Genomic DNA, 15,705 nt, shown 5'->3' with positions numbered 1-15,705 from the left:
TCTACCTACTGTGGCTTCTAAAAGAAACATCACATGCTTTTACAGAAACCATGTGTGATACTAAACTGAAGGCCCCTCTCCACCGGGCACGCGAGGGCACAGATGACGGGGTCAGGCACGGCACCCAGCTCTACTTTCAGAGACAGGGAACCCAGCTGCCTGACGCCTGTACAGACAGTCAATTCCTAGGCAGGCTGACAAGAAGTCATGGGTACCCAGGGAGGAAAAAAGATCTGGAATTCTCAAGGAGGAGGAAAGAACAAACACCTTTTCTTTTTTTCTCTACATTCCTTAGTCTTAGTCACGTAAAACTAAGTTTTTGTTTTTTTTTTTAAGCCTGGAACTGATGATTACACAACAAACAACCCAGTTTAAACTCTGTCCTAGGAATTATATAACAACAATCCTGTGTGAGGACAGTTTCCCCTTCCTGAAAACCTTCTGACCAATCATGGTATCTTAGAATGTACATCATGGGAGTGGGTCTGGTGGGACCTTTGTATTGTTAAGTTCTAATTCTATTATCGTAAAATGTAAATTGTGGGAGTGGGTCTCGTAAAATTTTTACAACCTTGAGGCATTCTTTTGATTTACTGTAATAACTAATTTAAAAAGTATATAGCTCCCTTGCTAACACTAGCGAGTGGGCACTCTCCGCCCCCCTTCTGATGTCTGTGTCAGAAGCTTTCCCTGTCCCTTTCATACTTTAATAAAACTCTGCTACACAAAAGCTCTTGAGCAATCAAGCCTGGTCCCTGGTCCCGAAGCTACATCTTCTTCGGAGATCAAACCGTTCACCGTAAGCTATCACTGTGTTTGCTCTTTCCCTCATCCACCACCCACCAGAGCAGCACCCCCACCCCCAGACCCCAGCCCCACACATACCTGGGAAGGGAACGTTCATGTCCGCATGCAGCATTTCAATCAACTGTGTGGTCTTTGACCCGGGAGCTGCACACATATCTAAGATCTAGTGAAAAGCAAGAAAACGTTTGATGTTTTTCTTTATATAACTCAACTATCCTACATCTAACTTAGAACAATTTAAGATTATTTTTCATTTCTACTTTAGGACCTAAGCACATTTATTTATAAGATAAATCTATGGCATATGTTCTATTTGTCAGGATGCCCTAATATATATCGCCCCCAAACCACAGAAGGAGAAAGATACTCGCTCCACAGGAAACAGGAACAAAAACAGCACTAGAAACCGGCAGAAAAATACATTCAGGGATGACGAGTAAAGATACTAAATGCAAAAAGCATTGTAACAGAATGCTAGGGGGCAGAGTTCGCTGGGTTCCAATCTCAGTTTGGCCCCTGACAACTAACTTCTAACTTTAAGCCAATTACCTCCGTTTTTCTTTGCCTCCTTTTTCTCATCTGGAAAAACAGGGACAGTGATAGCATCTGCCCTCACAGGGACGTGTGTGCAATAAAGAATTAATTCACAAAAAGAACAAAGAACCATGGTTGGCATTCAACAAGCCCTCGGTATGGGTTCACTGTGATTTCAACCTGACTGAGTCAGAGACAATGAAGATAATCTCAACAGCAAGTAAAAAAACTGAGCTGTAAAAATTGCAAAGAGAACCTAAAGTAAAATACGTATCATTTTCCACTTCACCCAAAGTGAAAAGGAAAAATAAATGATGAACCACATTAAGATAAAAGGTCTCAACAAAACAGAGAGAGATGAATACCAGCATTTTCCATGTAAGGCTCAGAGTACCTTATGGTGAGGGTGAGCATTCAGCAACAGCGGGGGAATCATGCTGACGGCTTCCTGACGGCTGATGTTTCCCTTGAAAATAAAATTGTTAAAAATCAGCAACGACATTAAAAACAGCAGAAAAAATTAATATTGGGCATTACTTCCAATGCATTAAGAAAATACTGTATAACCATACACAGAACACCAAAGTTAGTACCATCACGTATACAGCAAGTGAGACCGATTTTTCTACTAGTGGATAAATGGCCCCTATCAAAAGACAGTAATCCCTGTCCCTCAGAATGACATTCAGTTCAGTTCAGTCGCTCAGTCATGTCTGACTCTTTGCGACCCCATTGCCTGCAGCACGCCAGGCCTCCCTGTCCAGCACCAACTCCCGGAGTTTACCCAAACTCATGTCCATTGAGTCAGTGATGTCATCCAGCCATCTCATCCTGTTGTCCCCTTCTCCTCCCGCCTTCAATCTTTCCCAGCATCAGGGTCTTTTCCAATGAGTCAGCTCTTCGCATCAGGTGGCCAAAGTATTGGAGTTTCGACTTCTGCATCAGTCCTTCCAATGAATATTCAGGACTGATTTCCTTTAGGATGGACTGGTTGGATCTCCTTGCAGTCCAAGGGACTCTCAAGAGTCTTCTCCAACACCACAGTTCAAAAGCATCAAATTTTCAGCACTCAGCTTTCTTTATAGTCCAACTCTCACATCCATACATGACTACTGGAAAAACCATAGCCTTGACTAGACAGACTTTGTTGCACAAAGTAACGTCTCTGCTTTTTAATATGCTAAGTTGGTCATAACTTTTCATCCAAGGAGTAAGCGTCTTTTAATTTCATGGGTGCAGTCACCATCTGCAGTCATTTTGGAGCCCCCCAAAATAAAGTCTGCCACTGTTTCCACTATTTCCCCAACTATTTGTCATGAAGTGATAGGACCAGATGCCATGATCATTTTCTAAATGTTGGGCTTTAAGCCAACTTTTCACTCTCCTCTTTCACTTTCATCAAGAAGCTCTTTAGTTCTTCTTTACTTTCTGCCATAAGGGTGGTATCATATACATATCTGAGGTTATTGATATTTCTCCCGGCAATCTTGATTCCAGCTTGTGCTTCATCCAGCCCAGCATTTCTCATGATGTACTTTGCATATAAGTTAAATAAGCAGGGTGACAATATACAGCCTTGATGTACTCCTTTTCCTATTTGGAACCAGTCTGCTGTATCATGTCCAGTTCGAACTGTTGCTTCCCGATCTGCATACATATTTCTGAAGAGGCAGGTCAGGTGGTCTGGTATTCCCATCTCTTTCAGAATTTTCCACAGTTTGTTGTGATCCACACAGTCAAAGGCTTTGGCATAGTCAATAAAGCAGAAATAGATGTTTTTCTGGAACTCTCTTGCTTTTTCGATGATTCAAAGGATGTTAGCAATCTGATCTCTGGTTCCTCTGCCTTTTGTAAAACCAGCTTGAACATCTGGAAGCTCACGGTTCACGTATTGTTGAAGCCTGGCTTGGAGAATTTTGAGCATTACTTTACTAGCGTGAAACGAGTGCAATTGTGCGGTACTTTGAGCATTCTTTGGCATGTCTTTGGCATTAATGTCAGAATGACATTAGTTCGTTAGAAACTCAAGTACAACATGCACAGAGGACAGAAAGCCCCCTAGAAGTGTCCCCTCACAGGTGAAACCGTAACTTCTATTTCCTGGTTCTCCTGTCTCCAGGAGCAGCCCACACCTGCTCTGTATTCCTGGACACCGCCCCGTCAACCACTGCCTCCTCAGCGGAAGGCAGACAACAACTAAACCTCCACACTGATCAGCCATCCTCCAGACCTTCACCCTTGGGTCAGGACATCTGTTCACATGTTTGACTGTTCAAAGATTCTTTGAAAAATCCAGCACCTGTGACACTCACAACTCTATTTTAACAGCTTAGGACTGAATGCCCAACAAAAAGCCAAAAACTGTCAGCTGCCAGGAGGCTTCTGCTCCTTGACAACCTGGGCTTCCTGTCTGAACAGCCACCCCGCGCTCGTCAGTCACCTCACATGGACGCAGGATGACGAACGCTCTGCTCAAGTGCAAATCTGCACTTTCGCTGACGGTTCACACACTCCTGGAGATTAAACGCCAAGCCAGAGAAGCGCTTTCTGCACAAGTCTGCGTCAACAAGGGGGCACGGGCGGTGCCCAGCACCCTGTGCTGCTCAACACGGCGGGAGTGGGAAACCAGGCCAACAGGAGCCTGCTTACCAGCTCACCCAAGTGGACGGGAAGCCTGAGAGCAGGCAGCTGTGGACTGAGATCATCAGAACTGAAGTCTGCGCCAACAAGGGGGCACAGGCGGTGCCCAGCACCATGTGCTGCTCTACACGGCGGGAGTGGGAAACCAGGCCAACAGGAGCCTGTCTACCAGCTCACCCGAGTGGACGGGAAGCCTGAGAGCATGCAGCTGTGGACTGAGCAGATCAGAACTGAGTGAGGTGAAGCGCTTCTAAACTGGCCGTGGCTTCAAGGCAAGAATCATGGGAAGCAAACAGTCCCGCCAGGCGGACAAAGAAGCTCAGGGCAACAAGGAAACAAAACCATCTGGTGGCACTTGGGGGTCCTGGGCCCGGCAAAGGAGGCTAGAGAACAGGAAGGGGAGCTTCCGATGCCGTGCGTGAGACAGAAAGGAAACCGCAACGCTGCCAACGCCCGCCGCTCGTGGGCGCTCACTCAGTCACGCACTGCATGCGGGGGCAGTTGTTTGCTGGGGAAGATGTGGTGCTAAAGGTAAGAAGCTTAGTGACTGAACAGCAATCAGGCGGCGGCTGAGGAACCAGGGGGCAAAGACCATGTCGTTTTACGAGAACCAAGCCTGTCACATTTACATGGTGTTCTTCTGTTCGGCAAAGGTGGAGTATAGCACTTTTAATCAAATAAAGACGGCCATAAACACCCATCACCTTCTCTCCAAGGGAGGCACCCGGCATGTGCAGCCCAAAAGGACATGAAAGCAGACAGAATACGCTCCAACGTGGGGGCCGGGGAACAGAGTGCCGGGCCCAGCCATGGCTGCAGTGAGCGACACCAGAAACAACCCGGACAACCGTACCGGCGCCCCCGGGACTTGGCGTGATCAGAGGCGCTACTAATACCTACGTTACCAGATGTTACAGGGGCGCTCACAATGAGTTCAGGGTGCTTTTCTATGTGCCGTATCTACCTAATCACTGCCAGCGGCAAGCGTGGTTAAAATAAAACTGCGATGCTAAGGCTTCAAGGAAACCAGCAAGCCTGAAGTCATCTACTCACAGATTCAGTTTCGCTGACCAGAAACTGGTGAAACTTTTCCAGCTGTGGAGACTTTCTCAAGATTTTTCGACTTAAATTTGTGTGCCAGGCAAGTTCTTCAGGATACCTGACCGAAAGGAAAGTAAAACACGTAAGGGTTACGCATACTAAAGCGGGCTCTTCACAGCGCCTTCATCACACAGCTCATGGGCCAAGTGAGACGCCCAGCCGTGTGCTGGCCGCTCACACCCCTGCCCCGTCCTCTAAGGACGAGCAGCAGGACACAGAGGTTCGCCGAGACGGGGCCTCGGCCCTGGGCGCTAAGGGACACAGCCCGGGACGGGGCTGAGGAGCTGTGCCGGTGAATGGCCGAGAGCAGAGGCAACAGGGAGAGCCTGATGGCCCCCCCTCCACCGCGGGAACCTGAGGGCACACAGCCCAGGAGAAGGCAGATGACGACAAGCTACAGCGTGGCTCACACAGAATGGAAATAACACCGCAGGGCAGCTATCAGCACGGCCGATGTTTGATTACAGTATTTTTTTTTTTACTGTATTTTTCACTATTTTTCAAACCAAGCAGTCCAATAATATCGTGAAATGTTCTACATACACCCAAACCTTGGAAATCAAAAACATATTAATCTGAGGTCCCAGGCTGATGTTTATACAGACCGAAGAACAGAGCCTCTCCTGCTGTCTATGTAAACATACTTCAACACTGTGAACGATGCCATCACAGATGAGGAAGTGTGTGGTTTCTTCATCGTCCCGTGCGCCTGTCCAGCCACTGAAGTCCAGCCGCACGGGTCAGTACATGGACAGGACACGTGGGGCCATGCTCAGTGTCACATGGCACCCAGCGACAAACCTTACCGCACTTAGCGTTAACTCTGAGCCGTAACGATGAGCTCAATTTAACAACACGGGTCACAATGTTCCGTGGGTCACACAGCAGCTAAGGTGACAGCCGTGAAAATGGAACGGAATGTTTAAACAACACCACGTTTGCTTTGAAAATCCGAGTGACTACCTGACAGAGACAAACTGAGGCTTAAGATGTGAAGAAACTACTCAACTGTCATTTTATCATGAGCTACATCTGATAAGTGCTTTCCACCAAATTATGAAGGTTAAACTGGCTGAACCTGTTCATGGCCACCCTCAAAATGTCCTGGAACTTTTGTTTCTATTTCTTATGCTTGCTTCCCTCTTCAATATTTAACCTGTTTCAAAAATACAAAACGAAAGTGCAATCATACTTATTAGACCATTTTAAAAACCGTTTAGCTTTAAATACTCCCCGTGGCCTCACTAGAGGTGAACGGCAGGGACTCATGCGGTTGGCTCTAGCTGTGTGACTGAGCAGAACCTGCCCCCTCTGCAACCATTGTGTGTATTTATGTACTTGTGCTCAATCATGTCCAGCTCTTTGCGGCCTCATGGACGGCAGCCCACCAGGCTCCTCTGTCCGTGGGATTTCCCAGGCAAGAATACGGGCCTTTGGTGATAGCCAAACATCTGCTTTCATAAGATTCCTGGCAAACGGAATTGTCTGTGATCAACAACAGCACACGTGCCAGTAACTACCTTATCAAATCACCAAACGTCACTAATTTGAATGCTGCCTGCCATTACTTATTGTACAAAGCTGAATTTTCATTTTCTAATAGAGAGCAGACTCCAGGTATAACTTGAGAGGAATATTTCTTTATGTGCTTTATTGGTTAAGTTTCTACTAGTTAAAAATGTAAATTTGTTATTACAAGAATAAAATCTGACTGTAAGCTATAATTACGAAAGCTTTTCATCTTATGAGAAAAGTATTTAACTTTCATTTAACTACAAAGACAGACTGAGTTAAAAAGAAAAGTCTCTCTCTATATATAACATCTAGGATAACTCGTCATCAACTCAATGAAAAGAAAATAAACAGAATGACAATAAGGTGCATTTGCAAGAACTCACTATCAAAACAAGGCCTTCTAAAAAACGCTTTAACCCCTTGCAGTTCCCAGTCTATGAAAGGTAAGAAAAAAAATGAAACCTGCACACGCTGTAAGTCCTATACATGACATTCCTTCTAGAAAACCTGGGCCCCCAAAATACTTCTCCTACATTACATCCCACTATGTCTCAAAAAGTTAAAAGACTACTAAGATCTATTTCTGCAATTTCCACAATATAAAGAACCACCAGAAAGTATTTTATGTTTCTGCTTTATTTACTGATTTATGGGTATCCCACACCTGACCAGTGAATTTGATTTAATGTTTATAGAATACAACTGTCTCACAGTTGTCACTGATAATGAAAAAAGGGTGAGTATTAGGAACTTGTATCTTACAACATGTTGCTCAGACCCTTCATCTATGTTCAGAAAACTGGATGAAACAGTATCATGAAGAGAAGGCCGGGCTGTTACTGGGGTGACTCCTTGCATTCTTCACCCACAGAATACCTGCAGGGCCTTTCCAAGAGGTCTGGAATTGACTGGTCCTGCCCTGAGATCCAAAGTTCAACAATCAAGAGTGAAAAATAGCCATTATACATTCAATGGGCCAATTAAACCAAAGTCCCACTGTAGTTTGCAGAGAACAATAAAAAAAGACTAATTCCGTGTGGGTTGGGACTGTGGAAGAAAACCACCAGGACAGCCCAGAGAGACACCCTTTCCCCAGGGGGCCGGCTCACCAGCTCCTCTTTCTGCCCAGAGGCAGAGAACCGGCAGAGGCGGCCGCACCTGAAAAGCTGAACTTCTGGACACAGGGTGGAAGGAATAAATGTTTCCAGGTGACTGTGTGAGGCAGCAAAAGCAGGAAAGATTATTATGCATAGAAATGTGCAAAGACAATCTTAAACCTGCTTTTGAAAACATCAAACACCCCAACTTTGAGCACCGGGGGCCATCCCCCAAATCTCCACGTCATGGCACAGGCCAAGAGCTGAGGGCACACCCCAGTGACTGAGAGGGGGACCCGCTCGTCACGTGACGGCCACCACGCTCGCTGATGCTGCAGACACAGCAGGGGAGACACCTTCCTTACCTGCTGGCCTCAGCACCTGGCCTCAGAGTCCTTTTCCTGTTCTCTAACAGTCAAGCTTCTAAACTCTGATTAAAACTGTTGAACAAAAAAGCCATCATGGAATTTTTTGGTGTAATACTGCAGGCTTATTCCTGTATCCCAGAAATGCGCTCTGAAATGGTGACATTTGGTTTTGATCTGATTTAAGCATCTGGCCACTCAGTTCTCATTCCACCATGGATTCTGTGCACATCTGTGATATGGACACTGAACATCCAAACGGCCAACAAAAGAATGAAAAGCAAGCAAATGCACGGACCAGGAACAATGAAAACCTCATTTTGGCTTGTGATGAACAAAGGTTGGCCAAAAAGAAAAGATACATCAAACACTTGAACAGTCAAAACTTCAAAAGCTGTCAGGAAACGCTGCTTAAATTCATCTTCTAAAGCAGAAAGTGAAGAGGAACTAGAGTGCCTTGATGAGGGTGAAGGGAGAGTGAAAAAGCCGGCTTAAAACTCAACATTCAAAAAACAAAGATCATGACATCCAGTCCCATCACTCCGCGGCAAACAGAAGGGAAACAGTGACAGACTTTATTTTCCTGGTCTCCAAAATCACTGCAGACAGTGACTGCAACCATGAAATTCAAAGACACCTGCTCCTTGGAAGAAAAGCTATGACAAACCTGGACAGTGTATTAAAAAGCAGAGACATCACTTTGCCAACAAAGGTCCATCTAGTCAAAGCTATGGTTTTTCCAGTAGTCAGTATGGATCTGAGAGTTGGACCATAAAGAAGGCTGGGGTCCAAAGAACCAATGCTTTCAAATAGTATCACTAGCTCAATGGACAAGAATCAGCAAATTCCAGGAGATGGCAAGAACAGGGAAGCCTGGTGTGACGTAGTTCATGGGGTCACAGAGTCAGATGCGACTGAACAATAAACTGCCAGACAATGATGGTTAAATTCACCTTTTTATAGTAATCATTTAAAACGTGCTGTTGTCCTTTTGTAAGAATTCTCAGTGCCTTAAAGTTGATAATCTGCAATGTGTAACTGTTAACAACTTCTTGACTTCCACAGCCCAGGCTGTGAGACTATTCAGTCCCTTGGACTGCAAACAGATCCAACCAGTCCATCCTAAAAGAAATCAGTCCTGAATGGTCATTGGAAGGACTGATGCTGAAGCTGGAACTCCAATCCTTTGGCCACCTGATGCAAAGAACGGACTCACTGGAAAAGACCCTGATGCTGGAAAAGACTGAAGGCGGGAGGAGAAGGGGGCGACAGAGGATGAGATGGTTGGATGGCATCTCTGACTTGATGGACATCAGTTTGAGTAAACTCCAGGAGTTGGTGATGGACAGGGAAGCCTGGCGTGCTGCAGTCCATGGGGTTGCAAAGAGTCAGACACGACTGAGCTGAGCTGAGCTGAACTGATGGCCCCAGCCTTGGCACTACCACGGTTTGTGCCTGACTCTCTGGGCCCTTCACGAGACAGACGGGACCGCTTTCACACACCTAAACTGGATCAAGACACACAAATGAGCCACAAGACACTGAAAGGACAGCGAGGATAAAAGGAGGGTGAGCATGGGCCCTGGAGACAGAGACAGACAGGACAGCTAATGCAGCCCCTGCTGAGTCTTTGCTGGACGAGGAGCTATGGTGTGATTAATAGTCATGGGAATCCCACTCATCTTGTGGGATTTTGGGTGATCTTGTGACTTTGGGTGATGTCGAAGAGTTTGAAATGGAGGCACAGGGGCCAATGTGAACCTCCATGAGGACTGTTCGGAAACATCCGCCGTTTGGTAACGTCTCAGAAAGACACCGTGGGAACAGAAGGGGCGACTGATAGAGAGGAGGTCTCAGATTATCACTGTTAAGACATCCACTGTCGGGATGCTTTAAAACACTAAGACGGGGGCTTGAAGGTTCACTGTCAAAGGACCTGAGGCTGCAAGATGAAGGAATTGTTTCACAGATGCCACTGGAGGTGCTGTCAGAGCAGACGGGGACTTCCAGTTCACACTTGTCCCAAGGCCCAACTGTAGGCAGGGGACCGACACTCATGCCGAGTCGCCTCCTCCATCACCCCCTTTCCTTTCCTTCTCTGCGTGACTAACTTCTGTTGTGCAGTGTGTTCGTATGCAATAAACCAAGCAATTAGCAAAATGAAATGCTGGCTACACTCCATGTGTCTCCCCAGCCTCTGACTCTTACCTGGTCTTATGCCTGGGCCCTGCAAAACAACATTAAGTCTGCAACAGTTCTGACATGAAGACAAGGGGTTTAGGTAGAAATGGTGGAAATGGTAACATCGAGGAAGAAGAGAAGCTGGACTGACTTGGAAAAATTGACAGAAATCAAGACTTCAATACACAGAGCTGCAAGTCACAAAGGAAAACTTGCACACGCGTGTGAAGTAACAGCGAAAAAAAGCACTGGGAATAAGAATAGGAAAATGTCTCTAAAGTACATTTAGGTTCTTTCGTGCCAAAATCAAACGGGCTACCAAGAAATAAATTCAAGTGACAAAGATTAAAATCCTAGAGACATATCCAACAGAATGAAGCCGTGTTATACCTACCAACTCAAGGGCTGTGGAACTTCAACTTTCTGCCCATCCACCTCCAGGTCCTCCAGTTCCTTGAAATACTTGTTCTTTAAGCAATGGAGAATCTCTTTTGCATGGCTATCAAAAAAAAGTTTTTTAAGTTTCAAATCAATCTGGAAAGCTAATTCAATACACCTTATCTCTTTATAAACCCAAGATTGTGTTTTGTAACAAAAGCCATCCTTGTGTGCCAAGTGAAGACATTCTTTCATTACTACCATTTTACTGTATTCTTTCAAAGCTTAAACAATCCTTGTCCTTTAATCCCTAAAAGGTGAAAAACTATATACAATACTATTCTATCCCTTCTCTCCTAAACATTCCTCGAGTTCCATCTTCATTTTCAGGTCCTCTTCAAAAGGTACAACTGCAAACATATCCTTAAACTTACACACTAAAGGTTCGTAAGGAAGAAACAACTTGATTAAATGACATCTCTAGGCTCGTTTCGAAGAAGACAACCGAAACAGGATATGGCCACAACAGTCCTAAAGGCCATTTTGCCCAGTAGAGGCACATCAAAGGATTAACACAGCCCACAGCAGGGACGGTCCCTGGCGGTCCAGTGGTTAAAACTCTTTTTTTTTCCAATGTAGGGAGTGCAGGTTTGATCCCTGGTCTGAGAACTAAAATCCCACAGGCCATGGGCCGAGGCCAAAATATTCGTAATAAACATTTTTAATAAGTTAAATAACGCACAGTAAACTTTAGACATCACAAAGTGAAAATCCACAACATGTAACAGACTCCCCACCCCGAAATTGCACATAAAAAGGGATGAAGCACAGCTGAACCTGCAGGGGACTCTTGAAACTTAGCTTTAATTTCCACCCATCATTCCAGTGCCCCCCTCCTCCACTTATTCCCTACTTCCATGGATAAATACCCTGCTCAACAGCTGACGGGAAAGCTGATCACTGCCTCCTGTCTCCTTGCTTGACTATCCTGTAGTAAAGCCTTTTCGCTTTCTGCAAGACTGCTGCCTCCGTATTTGGTCTTTTCATTGTGCAGCTTACAATAAACCCACGTGCTCAGATACACGACTCAAAAAAAAAAAAAAAAATTAAGAGAGAGAACACCATAAGCTTCACTTAAAACTCACTATGTCACAGGTTCTCATGTGTTCCAAACGGTGGGGCATCGTCAATGGGCCCCCAAGAGTCAAATGCTTCTCATCTTGCACACTCGTTTCTGATTCTAACCTCCCAACTTGCCAGGTCCTCCTCCCCGTACTCCGTTGGGACACCCGTGCTCCCTCCTCTCAAGGCCTCCAGGCTCTAGCATCCACACCGCTGACGTGTGCTTCTTGGGAGAAATACATTTCCGTTTTAAACCCGGGACATTCTAAACCCCAACTCTCCGAGAAACGTGAAAGGCACGACCCCCTTACCTCTTGTAACCGGTAATTCTTAAAGTGGCCGGGAGAGGCTCCCTGAGCGCTCCCATGAACTGGTCCCACTCGCCCTCGGGCACGATCTTGAGCTCCTGGTAGTAGTGCTCGAACAGCTTGTTCTCCTTGACGATCTCGGGGTAGCCGCCTTCCCAGCCCTGAGGAGTGAGAGAAACTTGGCACCCGGGGCCGCGAAGCCGCCCCGCAGGCCTCGGGGCCCCGGCCCACCCTCCCCCGGATCCTACCGCCCCATTGCGCTTTCCGCCGTCCTCCGCGCTCCCGGGCCGCTGCTGCTGCTGCTGCTGGAGCCGCCGGCCCCGCGACCGCCGCCCCATGGCCCACGCGGCCGCGCACGCCGCCCGCACAGCTCGACCCGCCACCGTCGGCCGCAAGCACTTCCGGGCTGCAGCTCGAGGACCCCACGGGTCAGCACATGGCCTCCCCGGGACCTGCAGGGAGGGAGGGACCTGCAGGAACACAAGGATTTCCGCACCGGCTCAGGCAGCGATGCGGACAGCCCGAGGTCGCGCGTGCGCACCGCGGCGACGACGCTCGGTCGGGAAGGGCCCGGAGTGGGCGGGGGCCCAGTGGGCGGGGCTCTAGGAGCGTGGGCGGGGCGGGCGGGCGTCCCGCCCCGTCCCCGGCGCCTACCCACGACTAGGTAGACGGTCTTGGAGTGCCCGGAGTGGGCGGGGCCTAGAGGGCGGGGCCTGGTGGGTGGGGGCTATAGGCGCGTGGGCAGGGCGTGGGCGGGGCGGGCCCGCAGCGCGCACCCAAGACTGGTGAGACGGTCGGGGAGGGCCTGGAGTGGCGGGGTTCTTGCCGTGTGGGCGTGGCGAGCGGGCGCCCCGGGCGTCCCACCCCGTCCCCGGCGCGCACCCAGGACTAGGGAGACGGGTGGCGTGTGGCTCCGGGGCCGCCCGCACAGGGCGGATCCGGGCCTAGGCTTTGGCCGCGGGCGCCAGCCTCAGGTAACCGCGCCTCCCGCCCCCCACCCCACCCCGCCCGCAGCCGCCGCCGCCCTATATGTGGCCCGACGCAGCACCCGGGCCATGGAGCACACCTGCCGTCGCCCACCATGGAGCTGGCCGAGCGGTTCCTGCTGGACGCGCTCGCCTACCTGGAATGCGCCCTGGGCGTCGTGTGCTACGTGCTGCTGAAGCTGGTGGGCTCGCCCTACGGGCGCTACGCGTCGTCCGGCTCTGCCTTCGGGCTGCCAGCGCGGGCCGCCTGGGCAGTGCAGGAGCTGCCCTCGCTGGCCCTGCCGCTCCTCGCGTGCGTGGGCGCAGGCGCGCCGGCCGAGCGCCTCAACCGCTGGCCCAACTGCATCCTCCTGGCCATGTTCCTCGTCCACTATGCGCAACGGTAAGAGCGGGCGGCCCCGCGCTTCCCCCAGCAGCCCCTGGTGCGCCCCCTTCTCTCCGCCGCCCCTGGTTGGTGCGCCCCCTTCTCCCCGCCGCCCCCGGTGCTCCCCCTTCCCCCCGCCGCCCCTGGTGCACCGCCCTCCTGCCACCCCGGGCCGGCTCCCTGCACCTGTACACCAGGTCCTGGCGCCCTCTCCTTCGCCCCTGCTCTCTCTCCCCCAGCGCCCTCTTCCTACTTTTCTAGTTCCATGTGGACTCTTTGTTTAGGGTGGAGGATTGTTTCCCCCAATCAGATGATCACTTGCACCTTAGTCTGGTTTCCAATTACTGAATGGGTCACGTTCAGGGACTTTCTCCTCTATAATATAGGCAGGTGCCTCCAGCACTGTGAAAGTAGCCTTCCAAGAAATAAGCGATAAACACACCTAAGGTCTTTAAGCTAACTTACAGATGTTTGGTTTTTGTGAAGAAGGCTCAATGGCTGTGTCTGTACTCTTCAGGTCTGTAACAAGTTGGGACTCTCTCCAGGTCTTAGGCTTTGGCTTTTGCACAACTTAAGGGCTTCCCTGGTGGCTCATCTGGTAAAGAATCTGCCTGCATTGCAGGAGACCTGGGTTCGGTTCTTGGATGGGGAAGACCCCCTAGAGAAAGGAATGGCAACCCACTCCAGTATTCTTGCCTGGAGAATCCACGCGGACAGAAGAGCCTGGTGGGCTACAGTCCATAGGGTCGCAAAGGGTCAGACACAACTGAGCAACTAACATTTTCACACTTTTGCATAGCTAAACCAAATAGCTACTCGAAAGCTTAAAATCAAAATTTGAAAATTTGTATTCAGACTTCTTAAGGCTACCCAGTGTTAAAAGGGATGTTCTCTACACATCAGGGACCTGATCTCAACTGCTTTGGGAACGTGGGCAGGTTACTTGACCTCTCTGGTTGTGGGTCCCACCTTAGGATACCCACTTCACAGAGCAGTAGAAGAAGTCAGTGCGGGTGTCTCTGAGCCTCTCTTGAACCCCTGGGCAGCTGCATCCCAGTCTGCTTTTAAGTTTTAAGCAGACACTGGGAATGGGCAGTCAGTGTTCCACAAAGTCTTTCTGAGTGCTCTGTACCTGACAGTCCTAGAGAATTCCCGTAAGCAAACTCAGTGACAGACTCATCAGTGCATTTCCCAGTCACATCCGACTCTTTGCGACCCCATGGACTGTAGCCCTCAAGGCTCCTCTGTCCGTAAAATTCTCCAGGCAAGAATACTGGAGTGGGTAGCCATTCCCATCTCCAGGGGATCTTCCTGACCCAGGGGCTGAACCCAGGTCTCCTGCATTGCAGGCAGATTCTTTACCGTCTGAGCCACCAGGGAAGCCCGAGTTTGCCATAAATCCATACCAAAGCAGGGAGCCGATCGATGACTTGCAGCACCTAAATCTGACCAGTAGTTTCATTCATGAAGAGAGGAAACCTCTACAGCAAGGGTGTCACCCACAGTTGCTCATATTATTGTACACATAGCCCGTGTGGTATGGGGACATTTAAGTTTTCCAAACTTTCCAACTTGAGCAAACTCCAGGAGATGGTGAATGACGGGGATGCCTGGTGTTCGGCAGTCCATTGGTTGCAAAGAGTCAGACTTGACTGAGCAACTAAACAACGGCAAGTTTTCCAAATAGAAGAGATAAACATCTTCCATTCTACCCAAGCAGCTAATTTATTCAACGGTCATTTGACCTAAGTCAGTGAGCACTGTCGACTAAAAAAAGATGTACAACTTGAGAGTTGCAAGTTAAGTTTTATTTGGGGCAAAATGAAGACTGTGGCCTGGGAGGCAGCATCTCAGAGAGCTCTGAGAGACTGCTCCAAAGCGGCAGTGGGGGGAAGTCAATATGTAAGGTTTTGGTGAAGGGGGAGTTCAATGCCATGAAGCACTCATTTTACAAAAGGTTTTTGTTAGTCATGAGGATCTGATGTCACCATGAAGGGATTTAGTGCTTTCTCTAGATATGAGAAGATGCAAAGATTGAGATCATAAAATCTGTTCCTAAAAACATCCAGCTATCTAAAGACCTTTCCCTCTAGATCCTCTGGAGCACAGAGTGCCTCACTCCACCCCGAACTCCCTCAGGGGTTGTTGAAGGTCAGCAGCTATAGCAGCCTGGGGTTCAATTTCCCTGCAGGCAGATGGCAGTGATCTTCGTAAGTGCCAATTTGTAGTTGACACAGCCCCCTTGTGGTCATAAATCCAGCCATACATTGAGGGGCATTTCATAACCATTTTGTCCTGCCTTGCTGG

At 48.7% G+C, this 15,705-nt stretch overlaps 2 protein-coding genes across 5 annotated transcripts in view; one reads left to right on the top strand and one right to left on the bottom strand.

The window, feature by feature from the left end:
• Positions 1–12,514, bottom strand: part of NSUN2 (NOP2/Sun RNA methyltransferase 2) — a 32,453-nt gene extending 19,939 nt beyond the window's left edge. The window contains exons 1-6 of the mRNA XM_006047712.4: positions 12,297–12,514; positions 12,052–12,209; positions 10,635–10,739; positions 5,035–5,140; positions 1,736–1,807; positions 886–970 (exon numbers count right to left, since the gene is read on the bottom strand). Of these exons, the coding sequence (XP_006047774.3) occupies positions 886–970; positions 1,736–1,807; positions 5,035–5,140; positions 10,635–10,739; positions 12,052–12,209; positions 12,297–12,386 (616 nt within the window). The 5' untranslated portion in view covers positions 12,387–12,514. The remainder of the gene's footprint in view (positions 1–885; positions 971–1,735; positions 1,808–5,034; positions 5,141–10,634; positions 10,740–12,051; positions 12,210–12,296) is intronic.
• A 120-nt stretch (positions 12,515–12,634) lies between these two features.
• Positions 12,635–15,705, top strand: part of SRD5A1 (steroid 5 alpha-reductase 1) — a 41,254-nt gene continuing 38,183 nt past the window's right edge. Inside the window, exons 1-2 of one of the 4 annotated variants that reach the window (XM_044932639.2) lie at positions 12,635–12,712; positions 13,063–13,416. In XM_044932639.2, the coding sequence (XP_044788574.1) occupies positions 13,130–13,416 (287 nt within the window). In that variant the 5' untranslated portion in view covers positions 12,635–12,712; positions 13,063–13,129. Of the gene's footprint in view, positions 12,713–12,788; positions 13,417–15,705 lie in introns of those variants that run through there. The other 3 variants (XM_044932640.2, XM_044932641.2, XR_006546690.2) reach the window with 3 other exon arrangements.

This window comes from Bubalus bubalis, chromosome 19 (genome assembly GCF_019923935.1).
Source record: "Bubalus bubalis isolate 160015118507 breed Murrah chromosome 19, NDDB_SH_1, whole genome shotgun sequence".
NCBI classification, from domain to species: Eukaryota; Metazoa; Chordata; class Mammalia; order Artiodactyla; family Bovidae; genus Bubalus; species Bubalus bubalis.
This window is presented reverse-complemented; position numbering and strand designations above follow the sequence as displayed.